The 14232-nt window shown below is 50.3% G+C and overlaps 1 protein-coding gene across 8 annotated transcripts in view; it reads left to right on the forward strand.

The window, feature by feature from the left end:
• Window positions 1-14232, forward strand: part of NOC2L (NOC2 like nucleolar associated transcriptional repressor) — a 59517-nt gene that overhangs the window by 38396 nt on the left and 6889 nt on the right. For all 8 annotated transcript variants that reach the window (XR_012650332.1, XR_012650333.1, XR_012650336.1 and 5 more), the window contains exons 17-18: window positions 3248-3383; window positions 11743-11883. Coding sequence is in view for 1 of the 8 variants with exons in the window: in XM_075027298.1 (XP_074883399.1) it covers window positions 3248-3383; window positions 11743-11883 (277 nt within the window). In the remaining 7 variants the exon portion in view is untranslated. The remainder of the gene's footprint in view (window positions 1-3247; window positions 3384-11742; window positions 11884-14232) is intronic.

Here is a 14232-nt window from a genome sequence, read left to right on the forward strand (position 1 = left end):
TGAAACGAGGGGAAGTCTGAAGGGCAGTGACAGGGACTTGTTTTCTCTTGGAGAAAGTGGGCTGAACAGATAAACTGTAGAGAGAGACAAGACTTTGGACTTAGCTTTCTGAAAGGCCTGTGGCCGCCTGGCATCTTTGCTTGGTGAATGGGGCTGTTGTCTGTCTCGGTGGGGACTGCTAGCTTAATGATGCAGCATTGTGAGCCCCAGCAGGAGAGTGAACACCATGAGGCCCATTAGGGCTGGGAAAATCCATGTCCCATTAGCAGCAATTGGGGGGAAAAAATAATAACAGAAAAAATCAGCCTGGCTCTCAGCTGCTATGAGCTGCAGCTTGCCTTATATAACAACGCTGACCCCGTCTGCCCATTCCATTTGCTTTTCCCAATGGTTTTTAATGGGATGTAGACTAATCGGCTTCATGAGACTCAGTAGATTGTAACCCTCTAGCTGGGGATTAAAAGACCGGCCCCCAAATTACCTAATTTACTGCTACTGTGTGATGAACACAGGCTGTATCTGTGAGCTGTGGCTCAGTACAAGTCTCATTCCTTCGCTTTGTGATTACTCTGCAGCTAGTAGGGTTTTCTGGTGCCTTTATTTTGAGGTGCCCATCTTGAAGGCACTCCTGTGGAGTCTCAGAAAGTTGGAGGTAGCACAACTCAGCATGATTCAACACCAGGTCCTCTTTAATATGCTCAGGTTGAGTTCAACCAGTACTGATGTCACCCAAAACTGTAGGCTGCCTTTGGAAATGGGAACTTTTCCTAGGCAGTATGAAAACAAAGAAGGCCCAGCTAACAGCCTCTGTTCCCTGCTGTACATGCCGTCCACAGGACACTGGAGAAATTTTTCACAATGTTGAGATAAGTCTCTCTCTTTTGCTCCCTTGAATTAGAGAAGTTTGGAAAATTGGGGAAGACTGTTCCACATCATGTACATGAGACATTTTACTCATACACAGCTCCATTTCCACTTTAAACCTACTAAATGATGCGTTCCATGGAAACATCCCATGCTCAGGATGTGTGAGGAGGGAGAATAAGCCCTTGGATGATTTTTGCATTTCATTTACTGCTGCTGAGGAGTAACAGTGACCAGGGTCATGGAGAACAGGACTAGCCAACAGGGAGTTGGGCAGTTGATGCAGCAGTTGTTTGCTGTCAAAACTGGGTTTCTGCTTCTGTTTGTGACACTTTCAACCTCAACTATTTCGTGGTTAGGCAGTGCTGGACTCCTATTTAACTGCTGCTGTTGCTGAAGAGTGATAGCTACCAATGCTACCAAACAGGGGCTCTGCAGGTAGCATGGCTCTTGGCACAGAAAGGGCCCAAAGGTGCTGCCTGTGACTGGGAGATTTCCAGAGTTGGCTCAGCCATAGGTGCTTCTCCCCAAGGCTGGGATGGCAGCATGACCTGGCTGAGGCAAGGAATGTGTAAACTGAAAGGGATCAGATATGGGGACTGTGTCTGTGATCACACCCTAATGCTGGGTTAGAAGCATAGCTGCTGATCTATTTCAGCTTCTGAGACCTTTGTGGTTCATTTCTGGAGCCTCTCATTGAATCAGTATTTCTGGAGCATTTCCCTCTGCCCTCCCACCCTCCATAAAGTTGTATGCCAGAACAAGTAAGAGGAGTGAAGCATGAGGCTGTCTTGTCCATCAGAACTGATAGAGGCTAAGGAAAATGTTTTCACCCTAGCAGCTCCCCTGCCCCACGACGGAGCTTGCTGGAGCATAACCACTCTAGGAAAGAGGATGGTTACAGTATGTCATTAGGTCAGCTGAGGGCAGCCGTTTGGCAGTGGCTCCGGATTGCTGCTCTTGCTGCATTTTGCTTCCTAAGTCTCTTCTCTGGCATGCAACGACTGCTGTTTGGAAAGCCAGTCGTATGCTGCTTTCTTCACGTGTCTTCCCAGCATAGAGACAACCCAGCAGGTCTCTGCAGGGCCGGTGGAAGGAGAGGCATCTCATAGTGGACAAGAGCAGGTGGGAACATGCTTTAAAATTAGGACCTCGCAAATGGTGGTTGGTGATTTGCTGCCCTCTCCCCTTCTCTGGCCAGCTTCTGACTTTCCATCCTGGTGCTGCAGGTTATTGCTTGTAAGTGCTCAGCTCCCAGAATCAATATTGCCCAGCTGGGGACCATAACCGTGAAAGAGGCTGGGAGAAATTGCTGGAATTGGCTGCAGGAGCAAATGCGCATCTCTCTGTCTCTTGTCGTCTCTCCCCCCCATCCTCATCCACTCTTTCTTTCTCTCTGCTGAGAGGTGCTGTTCTATATAGAGTGTGCTTTGCTGCTGTTCCCGCTGGGGGAAGCTCACGGGAGGGTTGAAGTGGATGTGGTCAGAGAGGAGTGTGTTGAGGGGTGGTCTGATGGGTGGGAGAGAGCAAATGAGTTATTACTCGCAGGGCGAATGTTTCCAAGCAAGCTAATGTGTGCTAATGCATGAGTGCTTCCCAGGAGGAGTGCAGCCAGGCACGGGCAGCGGGCAGCTGATGTTCAGAGAGCACTTGGGATTTAATTTGCATTCTGATTATCTTTGCCCTGCTGGCCTGAGCCCTTGCAAGTAAATCCTCCCCCTAATCCCCCTCCGGAGAGGTGTAAAGAGCAGTGAGGTGGTGTCAATTGCAAGTACTTAATGGCATTGATATTGGCTGTCTGCAGCAGCAAGGCTCTTGGCCCATTGATCTCCATAAGGGCTAGCAACCGGGGAAGCCATGGTCTAGACAGACCTTAAGCATCTTCAGCACCTTGCCATTTAACTGTGCTGAAATCTGCAGCCAAAAAGACGGTGCCTTTGCTATAGCTGTCACAGCTTTTGGCGTTGGTGGAAAGCTGCTACTTCAGAGATGACCAGCACAGTCTGGCTTGATGGTGCTTGGCTGCCCAAGCTCACAGGGCCTGCGTGGCTTTCGGTCCAGAGATCTAGGACAGCCAGCTTGTCATGGATGTCTTGCGCTTTTATCCATGCTAAGGTACCAGCAGTAGATGGCCCATTAGCAAAAGTAGTTTATTAGGTAAAGATCAATAGAGCAGTGGTGCTTTGCATGTATCATTCACCTTTGTAACTGACTCACAAATCTCCCTGTTACGCCCCGAGTTGGCAGCAGGCAGACCCAACTGTTCTTGGCAGTGTGGCTTAAACATACTGGGCAAAGCCAAGTTCCTGTGTTTAAGCTCAGCATTATATGTTTAAAAGTACAAATTAAGGTTGTTCTTACTGTTGGTTTTGGTTTTTTCCAGCTTGAAGACTTGAACTTCCCAGAAATTAAGCGTAAGAAGCAAGATGAAAGAAAGGAGGAAGATAAAAAGGAATTCAAGGACCTCTTCGAGCTGGACAGTGACTCTGATGAGGAGGGTGTTGGATTTCCTATAAAAGGTATGGGGCTGGGCATACCTTCTCCTTGTCCAGAATTCTGTATGATGTGGGTCAATACGGCCCTGCCCGAAGGGGGATGCATGCTAGCCCTGTTAGGTTCGAAAGATACACTGGGAGAGAGAGCACAGGATGATGATGCCTTTTTGGAAGCTTTTTAAAGTGACAGACAGAAGGTGGTTGGGAGGCTTTTATCTTTCTCTCCCTCTCCTACTTTGTCAACCCAGCTCATTTTAAAGCCTTAGTCCTGCATTAGTCTTTTTCTGTACATGATCCATACTCTCCTCCCCTTAGCACCTTTCTTTTGTCACAGACACTGACCTCAAGGTGATAGCCCAGGAACCAGGGGGTGTTTGGCTGAACACAGACTCTGCTTTCAAAGGTTTCAAAGTAGCAGCCATGGTTCATATTGTAATTCCCAAAGAGTGAGTTCTCCTCCTTGTGCTTATAACCTGTGCGGGTTCTGGGCTGAAGTCTCACCTTAGAGAACATAAAAGTGTTTGCTGTCCTCTTGCACTGCGAGTGGAAGTGCAGAAATTCATGTTTTGTTTCTGCACCTATAAAAGAGGAATAAGAATGTTGTTCTACCTGACACCATGCTGGGTCTTTGCTGTAATACGTCATTGGAAACAATAGCTGTCATAAGGGCTGGCTACCAGAACAAGGATCTTTGATGGAAGGATGGTTATCCTCTCTTTGCGTGCACTTCTGATTGATTTATTTATTTTATAGTCACTGACATTGCAAGTATTCTTGACGAGCCAAGAAGGTCTAGAGCCTCTGGAGAAAATGGAGTGATGTCACTCTCTGGCTGTGACCACGAGAGGGCCACAGTAAATTGTGGAACCTGCCTGAGAAGTTCACCACAGAGTTTGAGGAAAAACTTAGATGTTCTTTTTGTAATTCGGAATGTTTGGGATATCACAGGTTTTCTAAATGCATCATCATTCATATAGTAGGGCGACTTGCAGGAATACAGTTTTCTTGTTTGGAGATTTAATCTACAGATAAAGTCCTAGTCTGTTGTGCACGTTGTAAGACATGAGGATAAATCTAGAGACTTACTGTAGAACCAGTGAGCATTGTCTCTCTCACAGACATCTCTGACACAGGAGAAAGAAAAGGTTGGAAAACTCTTGTTTGATAGCTTGAGGCTGAAGTCAGTGGATGTAGGTGACCCGGCAAAGAATGGGAGGAGAGCAAAAGTAAGCACATGATCCACCAAGGTACTGAAAGATCAGTGTGACGTCCAAATGATTTGCTGAGATATATCCTTGAGATCTGGGGTTGTCCTGCCTGCCATAAGAGTCAATGCTGTGGAAGAATCGCAGTGGCTTCTCAAAAGGCAGTGATAACTGCAGTTCAGAAAGTAGGTTGCTGGGAGACAGGGAGTCTTCCTCTGCCTCCCAGGAACTGATTTTATGTACGCTTGGGAGGTTTCTTGGACTGATGGATTTCTGGGTGTACATTGGGATCCTAATGAGGCACGTCTGTGATGAACGTTACTGATGATACAGTACAAGGTCTATGGCAGCTGTCTGTCTGGCACCTAATGTACGCAATTTCTACCTTGTTTCGGGTGCTTGCCTGCTCACTGTAGAAATCTGCTGATAGAAAGGTTTGCACTCTACTTGTTAGGCATGGCTTTTACCCCCCTGCCTGCGCACGTGCTTGTGACATCTGTCCGTAAGGTTCTCTGGCAGCTTTAAAGGGCTGACATATATTGTGAAGAGAGTGCAAATAAGGACTAAGGTCCACGTGGTATCAAAGGGCTCTCCCTGCTCTGTTTGCGTGAGTCCCACAGCTGCGGTATCTAGTCTGCAGTATCTCGTCACTGAGCGTGCATCAGCACTGCAGTGTCAGTAATGGGCCTTGCCTTCCAACATTCCTGGGTCAGCTGCCTCTCCGTAGCCTTTGTTCTTAGTAGGGTGTTTTCTGGAGGGAGGGAGCAGACCCTGAAGGCAGCTTCCATCTCAAGGAGCAACTGTGCTCGGCCCCACCATGGATCCCGAGGTGCTGGGTGGGGACAGCGGAGCACTGGGTCTGTACTGTAGCGTAGGGTGAAGTCCCCTCCAGGCAATGGTGTGACTCCACAGTGGGAAAGGGACAGGGAACAGGGAGGCTGGGAAAAGCGCCTGTGTCTTGGGAGATGCATACAATAAGCTCTTGTTCTGACTCTGTGTGGGGTGTGAGATGTTCCCAGCCGTGCTCTGCATTCAGTAACTGTCAGGGCTGGCTGCAGATGGAAGTCAGAGAAGGCGGTGCTTCAATTTGCTGCAGTTCCCTGTCTTTGTGGCCATTGTTCTACACGGTGGCCAGATGCAAGGGAATCTGGGAGGCCCGGCAGCTGCTGTGGCCTCTGTATTTGCTTCTTTACCTGTGAGGTTTGAAGGCATAGCAATCACCTCTCTTCAAATAAGGCAAAAGGAGAGTCTGGGACAATGGAAGAACTTTGGTTCATCTGGAATCAGCCTCAGACTACTTCCAAGAGAGACGTGTTGAGCAGCTGATGGCAGAAATCTAGGTAGGAAGATAAGACTGCCTGGATGGACCTTCTGGGAGAGGAAAACAAGAAATATAGCTGGAAAACAAGAAATACAGCTGAGAATGCCCAGTGATGCTGACCTCCTTGAAAAGTGACAAGGGGAGACCTGCCCCAAGACAGGGTGGTGCTATGAAAGTAACTGTGACACTGATGTGTTGTGGGGATCTGGGAAGCTCATCGGAGCAGATCGGCCCTTCTAACACAACACTACTTCCAGACATGGGCAGGAAGAGATGGGGCTGGTGGGCTATGCCCTCCCTGCTCTGGGAATGGAAGCAGGGGCACGGTTTGGGAATGCCAAAGCTAATGTGGGAGAAGAATAGAAGGCTCACTGGAAAGGTTAACCATACCCAGAGATGTCTATGCTCGCTTCATTAGCAAGGCTTTAGCAGTGGTACCCAAAACTCTGTTCAGCGTTCTTACTGGAAAGAGCCAGTGCCAGAGTCCTGGGGATATGTAAGTCTCTGCAAAGAAGGGGGAGGGAGAGAGGGGCTTTTGGAAAGGAAGGAATTCCCTGCCAGAAAAGTTCTAGCTAGGTAGTTGCAGTGGTCTGTCCCTGTAACTCATCCTTTTGGGCAACCCCACACGTTAAATCTGGGAGGAGGGTTGCCCTGGTCTGGAAAATTCTCTTCCCCCTGATGATTACTACATAAAAGTCTGGATTTCAGAACCTGCTGCTAGTGCAGCAACATTGTGGCTTCCTGGTGGGACGGTGGGTATGGAGGCATAGTCTCTCACCAACCACGGTATTTGGCTTGGCAGAATCTTTCCTGTGTTGACAGGAAATTCTTCTGTTTAGTAGTTGTTTTGGCCTGTCAGGTCCCAGACCAGATTCACAAGAGTGGAAAATTGCCTGCTAAAAGCCAGGAAATAATCAGTTTTCTGTTATTTAGCTGCTGTTCAAAGGCCCCCTCACCTTTTCTTTTGATTTAAATTAAGTATTGTATCAGTGAAATGTTGATTTCAGTCTATGCTGTCCCTAATCTCTCTGGAAGAGGGTAGGCCTGGAGAGCGGCTATAGTTCTTGGGCTAACCATTGCTAGCCAAAACATCTTGCTGATTAACTAACTTCTACCTCAAAGACCTTTGTATTTTTCAGAGCAGAGCAAGCTTCTGAAGAGGTCTTTCCAATCCCAGGCAGGGAGTGAATGGCACGCTTTTCCCAAACTGAGGGGGTTGGAGTGCTCTCTATTCTCACAGTTTGCCATTACTCCTTCCTGGGGGGGACCAAGGGTAGATGAAGAAAGCTGTCACTGCACGTGGGAGGAGGGAAGTGTGCAGACCTTCTTGTCCTCCAGCAGCACTGGTGCAGTTGTGCATTACCTTCCGTTCTGTTCTGAGCATTCCCCTTTTTTTGTCCACCCCACCTCCACCATTTTCAGCTGTGCGGTAGCAGAGAGAGGAGATTCGCTGCATCCAGCCCCAGGCACTGCTGGAGGAAATGACTGCCGGCGGTTTGGTGTTTGCATCTCGCACAGCCCTTGGCCCCAGCGTGCTGCTCCCAGATGGGAACCACCCGCCCCTGCTTTCTTCCCACAGGGGAGAGGGACCGGCAGCAGCATCTGGCAGAGGTACCTCTTCCAGAATCCTCCCAGAACAGCATCCCTCTGGCAGGCAAGGAGGGGCCGCTGGGAACTGCCCTGGAGTTGAATAAGAAGCATCCTAGATTTCCCGGAAAGTAGGAGAAACTGTGGCATGGGCTGGGGAGCAGATTCAGATGGGTTAGGTTCCTGTGGGGAGAATCGGTGTGGGCATAACATTGTGGGAGTGGATTCTCACAGGGCAGGTGCTCCTGGAGGTATCCTTGGAGTGATTCAGAGGTGACAGTCAGCTACAGCCCGGTGTTACAGCCTTGGAATCTTTCTGCCCTTCAGCTCCAGAGCTGCACTATAATTGCATGTGTTGAGGAGAGGGATAACAGGCAGGTGCATCAAGATGCAGGTGCAAGCTAAACACCTCCAGTGATCTTGCAGTATATGGAGATGCTAGGGAAGAGGAAGAAGTATGTCCAGGGCAGGGGAGGTTACAGGGCGGTCAGCAGCTTGGAGATGTTCTGAACTGAGGATTGTGGAGAGACCATTTTGTTTAATATCCACTGATGAATCTGCTGGTTCCCTGATTGTGCCTGATCCTCACTGTTAACGTGGCTTCCACAGCATCCTCTGGTAACAGGGTAAGACATGCCACAACTTTAAGGTAGACATTATTTGAAAAAAAGCTTGCTTTTTTTTTTTTTCTTTAAGCCTACTGCCCACTGAACTCACTGATTACCCTTTTGTGCTAGCTACAGCCATCAGCCTGCTTTAATGGACCATGTAGGATCCAGGCATAAACCTATCTCTTAGGCCTGTCTTCTTCTGAATCCTAACCCCAGTTTTGTATTAGGCCAGAGATGAAAGGCTGATAGCAGGCCATCTGCTCCCCTTGGCCCAGGCCTTCTTCCTAGTCCTTCAGGTCCTGCAGGACCCAGCAGTAGCTAAGCTCTCTGATCCTTCGTTACCTTAACCTTAGCTTTAGCAGCCTCACAGCAGCCAAAACCATGATAAGTCATTTATCTTTGACAGCAGCAGCCTTTTCCCTAGCTCCGTAAGCTTTGCAGGTCTTCAGTCTCTTCTTTCCTGAGTCCCAACCCTGATTTCAGCCTTTGCTGTAAGCCACAGGTCTCTGATAGAAAAAGCCTCGCACCCATCTGAATCTCCATTCTCACTTCGCAGGCCTTGCTGAATCCAACAATGAATGAATGAATTAATCTTTTCTGAATCCTAACAAGACTAGCAATAACAAACGTTTCTGCATCTGGTGTCGTGTTTATAGAAGTCTCGCTGGGTTTCTTTGTGGCTTGAGCCCCTGCTCTGTGAGTACCGGCACTTCTGTTTATTTTAGGGGTTCCTGAAAGAACGGACAGGGTGGTGGACAGTTCTTTGGAATTCGGTCAGTAAGTTCATCAGCACAAATCCATATCCGCTCCTTTCAGAACCTGGGAGTTAGGAGTGCTGGTTAGCTCCCTGTCAGTGCCTCTCGCGTTGCACTGGAAGACCTCAGCCGAGATGAGGTGGGGGTTTTGAGACAGGACTTTGAGTTCACGTGTCCAGGATCCCAGCATGGTGGTCCTTCTAACAAGGTGACACTGCCTGCTGGCTGTCTGTTTCTGGTTGCGTTGTTTGGGTCCTACACCTGGCTGTGGTGCAGCCATACCAGGGAATAAATTGCAAGGAGTGTATTGATGCATGCAGCAGATACGGCTGCACAGGAAAAGGAAGGAAAGGGATGAATTTGCAATTGTTTTTTAATCCTGTGGATCTGAGGGGAGATTCCCCCTACCTTGCGCAGGTGGAGCTGAAAGCTGCCTGCTCATTTCAGCAGGATTGCACACCCCTGGCATCGTCCCCGAGGGGGCAGGCAAGGTGGTGAATGCAAACAATTCCATCACATCAAGACGAGCTGCCCTCTGGAATGGAGAAGGCATTTGGCAGGCAGGAGAGGCTCCCTTGCTTGAGTCTCTGCAAGGTCTGAAGAGGGGAGAGAAATAAGTTTGCACATTTCGGGTCCCCCTGACCAGGCAAGGGTGGAAAGAGCCAGGAGATGGGGAAGAAAAAGCATGGATTTGATCAATCTGTGTGTCACTAGTGGGGGTGGGGAAGTTCATGTGTTCCTCTCATTTACCAGCTGACAGATCTCTGGGAGGAAAGGCGGCTGCTCCTGGAAATTATTAATGGCTTAGAAAGAGGTGCTGGACTGCCTCGTCATGAGGCAATTAAAGGCGAGAAGGGAGCGTGGCTGCAGCATCTCTCTGGGCCTGGCTGTAATGAGTGATCTGTCCACATTAGGTGTTGGTGTGCCTCTAATGAACTTGAACAGGTTTCTTCATTTATCCCTCACATAATCATATTACATCAATTTAATGCCAGACTGGTGGGGGCCAGGGGGATGGAAGGAGAGGTCAGACATTTTCATTTCCTAGCAGAATAATCATGGCCCTTCTTAGTGGCAAAATTCCTGCTGTGGGCTGTCAGCTTGAGAATTTAGAGGCAGAGTGAGGAGGAAGAGGGGAAAAGCACTGGTTAACCAGACCACCCTAAGCATTGTCTTCTGGAGTCTTGCTGATACGCTCCTGCTTCAGGAGATGGAACCTTGAGTTCTGCGCGAAGGCTGTACTGGGGCCTCTGTGTGCGTGTGTGTACATCGGTGGAAGGGGAGGCAGGGGCTGAGCTTAGGGGAGGGGAGCAGGAGGCTGGAGTAGTTCACTAAATTCCTCTTAGCGGCCTGCTGCCTGTGTCGTAGCACGCAGGAATGACCCAAGGGCCCAGTGGCCGATTCCTGCCCACAGCTGGTTTCTCTGCATACTCTCAGATGAGCTGGTAGCTGGATCTGTCGGTGCTTTTGCTAGGGCTGCTTGATGGATGAGAGCGTGCCCCTCGGTTGTTGCCTGAACTGCTCAGGTGCCCATCAATATGATATGGTGCAGCGAATAGCACTGCAATCCATCTCCTGTGGAGCGGGTGCTCTCCGCATGGCTGCGGGCGCCCGGGAGAGCTCCGTCCATGAGATGTAGCTTCCGATCCCTTGGGGGGCAATTGCACAGAGGCTGCGTGCTGGCAGAGCTGACAGATGGGTGAAAGCAGAGCGAGCAGGGTGATGACGGGGAGCTGGGAATGCTAGCAGCCAGCTTATTAATGGCTCTGTATCCAGTTCAGTGAGTAACATAGGTCAGCTGCTGAGGAGGGAGGATGGGGCAAAAAATAGATGCCACGGTGGGGCCCAAGAATCGCAATGTGAGAAAGATGTACAGCCAGTTTCCAAGCAGAGTCTGAAGTGTGAATAAATAGCTGCTTCAGCAGTTTTGTAAGCGAGGCCAGGCAACCTGCAGCACTGAGCCGGGCTTAGCTCAGGGGTGGTGGCAAGAAGCTGGTTCTTCTGCTCCCTCTGTACAGAATTTGTATTCTGTCATTTAAATGCCTGGTGACTCACACTGTCTGGAGGAGGGAGAGAGGGGAGAAGCAATCCTCCACTGAAGCGAACTCAACATGAATAAGAGAAGTCCTGTTCCAGAGGCTCAGAGGCAGATGATTTTCCCACAGGCCAAGCACCCAGAGACTCTTAATACTTCCTCCCAGGCTCCCTTGGACCTGGCTAGCCATCTGCAGAGGGAATTTGCAGCAGTATCTGTTCCTAGACCTTTTTGTTGTGACTAATAGAGGCAATAAAGCCAAGAGAGTTTACAAGGATGCCCTGAACCGGAGAATCTACCTGTTTTCAGTTGCGTATAACCATGGAGGGGTGGAGGTGGATATACGCAGGTGCCATTTCTGAGTGAAACCGCCCTTCTCTGGTCTCAGCTTCGTGACTTATTCCTTCTTTCTCATGTCTGTTCAGTAGGCCCATTTCTTCTCATTGTACTCTTCTGTCTGTCATCCTCTCCTAGCTTTCATGTCTCTCTGAGCAGGGCAGACGGGTTTATGACAGACGCTTGGGTGCTGCGCTGGTGGTGCTCCATAAGTACCAGGTAGCAGCAAATCCTGGGCTTTAGCAGTAAAGCCCTGCTATGGGCTTCTGAGGTGATTTCTCTGACTGACTGTGTCCTGGCCTTCCTGGCCTCTAGCAGGTGCCTCTGAAACGAAATGCATCCTTCTCTGGGCCTCTAGTGCAAGGGGACTTGGCTTTTGGAGGAAAATGGTAAATTTCCCCTTTAGTGTGTATATGACTGTACTCCTGAGGACGAATGAGGTTGGTGGTACTTTGCCCTTTGCATATACTGCCTGTGTGTATGCTCCTGTGCTGCTCTTTACGTTTCCATTTACGTAGTAAAAATATTTGCAGGTAAAGCCAAAGCCAAGCAGGCATCAGACGACAGTTCAGAAGCAAGCAGCGAGGACTATGGCGAGGATGATGATGAAGAAGAAGGAAAGTATGAAATTGAGGAGGACGAGGAAGAATTGGAAGATGACAGTGACTCAGATGGTAAGTAGTGCAGTTGGGCAAAGGGGAAGGGAATCATTGACAGCACTGGTAACCGAAGGCTCCTTTGCATTCTGGGGTCTCCCCTACAAAGGAATCGTCTCCTCTTTTCTTGCTGTGCTGCTGCTCTGAGCTGTAGGGTGTCAGGAGGGACTTCTACACACAGACACACACACGCCCGGGACAGGGAGACCTGGCAGTTCTGAGTTTATACTGAGAAGAGAGCAAAGGGTTAAGGTCTTTGCAGGCCTTGCTCTAACAAGCCACCAGTCCCTTTCATCTCTTTTCAGGGGCCTCCTGCAGAGAGGCTCAAACAAACTCTTGAAGTACAGCCCACCCCAACAGGGTACAGAAACCTTGCTTCAAGGCTCTCCACAGGTTACACATGCATGGGGGTTTCACTTTTCATCTGAGCAGTGCCTGGGGTATGGATGGATGGGGTGCTGCACAGGTGTAACCCTTTAGTTGCTGCTTCTCAACAGCTCCTCCCAGGATAGGACTGGTAGGAGATCTTGTCCAAGTCCTGCATTCCTCTGGGGTTTTTGCACTGAAACAGTGGTATTTGCCAGGACGTGTACAGACCCTGCTAGAACCGCTGCCTGCGCTCTGTGCTCGGTCCCGATCGCTTCTGCCAGTTAGTAGCTGCTGCCCAGAGAGTCGGTAAAAGCGGTGGGTAGCAGCGTGAGGGGCTACCAGTTCAGCGTGCTCCTAGCAGGCCAGAACAGCCGTCTAAATGGCTACCGAGAAACCTGCCAGCTCTGTCACCGGGGCTGTGCTGGATGCCAAGCCAGGCTTTGTTGCAGCTGAGGAGAGAGCTATCTTCCCCTTCCGTCCCTTGCACAGAGCCACAGCCAGCTAGAGAGCCTGCTCGGCACCCCAACAGAGCAGCTCGCCGCGTTCGGCTCGGTCTTGCCTGCGTCTGCCAAGTCGCTCTGCTAACTTAGCAGACGGAAGCTGGGCCTGCCAGGGGCTCTGGCAGCTGTGGTGTTCCTTTGCTGGTTTTTGTGTGCCACTTGCTTAGGCCTTTGTATTAGAGCGCCAAGCCTCTGCTCCTCAGCGTGCCATTGGGCGTGATGTGTGGTTGTGGGGAACAGCCACAAAAGCTCCTGTGTGCAGGCTTTCTTTACTAGTTTGGGGAGCGGGGAGAGCAGGAAGGGGGAAAGAGTCCAAGTGAGAGCAAAATCTGACTGATTTAGCGTGGCAGATGGCTGTGGCTTGGCATGCGCACCCAAACCTCGGCGCCGAGAATAGATGGGTATTTGATGCGTGTTCTGACAATGCTGTAAAGGATAAAGAGGGAGAGTTTTCCCTCTCTGCCTACTGGAATACTCAGATGAGCTGAAGGAAAAGCACCCTTCCTTGGTGTCTGGGGGAGCAGGAACTCTGATCCTCCCTTCCTTCACCCCTAATGGCAGCTTCCTTCGCTGTGGCCTGTAGAAGCACGGCATAGAGCCAGCAGAGTCTTTTAGTGCATGGGTACACTGGTGTAGTGGCAGTGACGTTCAGGCCTGGTGCTCCTGGCCTATGGCACTTTTTCAGACATCAGGCAGGCAGATCCGCCCCTCCCAGGTCTTAAGCTCTGTGTGCTGAGCGTTCCCGTTGTGCTTTTTACCAAAACACGTGCATGCAGCCTGGTCGCGCAAGGGAACAGCGAGGAGCTCGTGTCCACGACAGCTTCCACCCTGCAGCAGGCCAGAGCCTTAGGGGAGAACTCTGCACATGCTCTCAGTGCCCTGGAGAGGCACTTCTGCGGTGCTCCGGTGTCACCAGGGCGGTTTGGAAAGATGTGAACTGTGGTGAGCACCCAGCGGTAGCTTTTTGTCCTTTTTGGCGAGTGGGCTGAACTGGCAGAGCCTGGCAGCAGATCCAGGGAGTGCTGAGGAGCGGGAGAGGAGGCCGCCCTCCACAACCTGGTGGGCGTAAGACCAGAGGTAGGAATTGTTGCTGAGCAGATGCTTTGCCTAAGGAAGATGGTGTGCAGGGCCCCCTTTGGAAGCAAGGTGTAGGAAGCTCAAGCCACACTTCTGGAATGAGAGGGAAGGGCACTGGGAATGGGGACATGTACAGTCCTGCACAGCCCCCCAAAACAGGTTCTCGCTTGTGCTCCCCACTGTTAAAATATCATTTCAAAAAGGAGGGAGCTTGGGGCTAGTTTTGCATTTGGGAGTCTTGCTGTTATCTATGACAGCTCCTTTCTGTCAGCTCTTAATGCCCAGCCTGACACCTCTGGTGAGGAAGACTGACCTGAGCTGCAAGGGCTGAAGGTTGGAGGTGCCGCCTGTCTCGTGCCCCCCAGTTCTTTGTGTTTCTGCCTCAGGCACAGGTTGGTTAGGTCTCCTCTCCTGTTGCCGC

Source organism: Buteo buteo, chromosome 5, assembly GCF_964188355.1.
Source record: "Buteo buteo chromosome 5, bButBut1.hap1.1, whole genome shotgun sequence".
In the NCBI taxonomy this organism is placed as follows: Eukaryota; Metazoa; Chordata; class Aves; order Accipitriformes; family Accipitridae; genus Buteo; species Buteo buteo.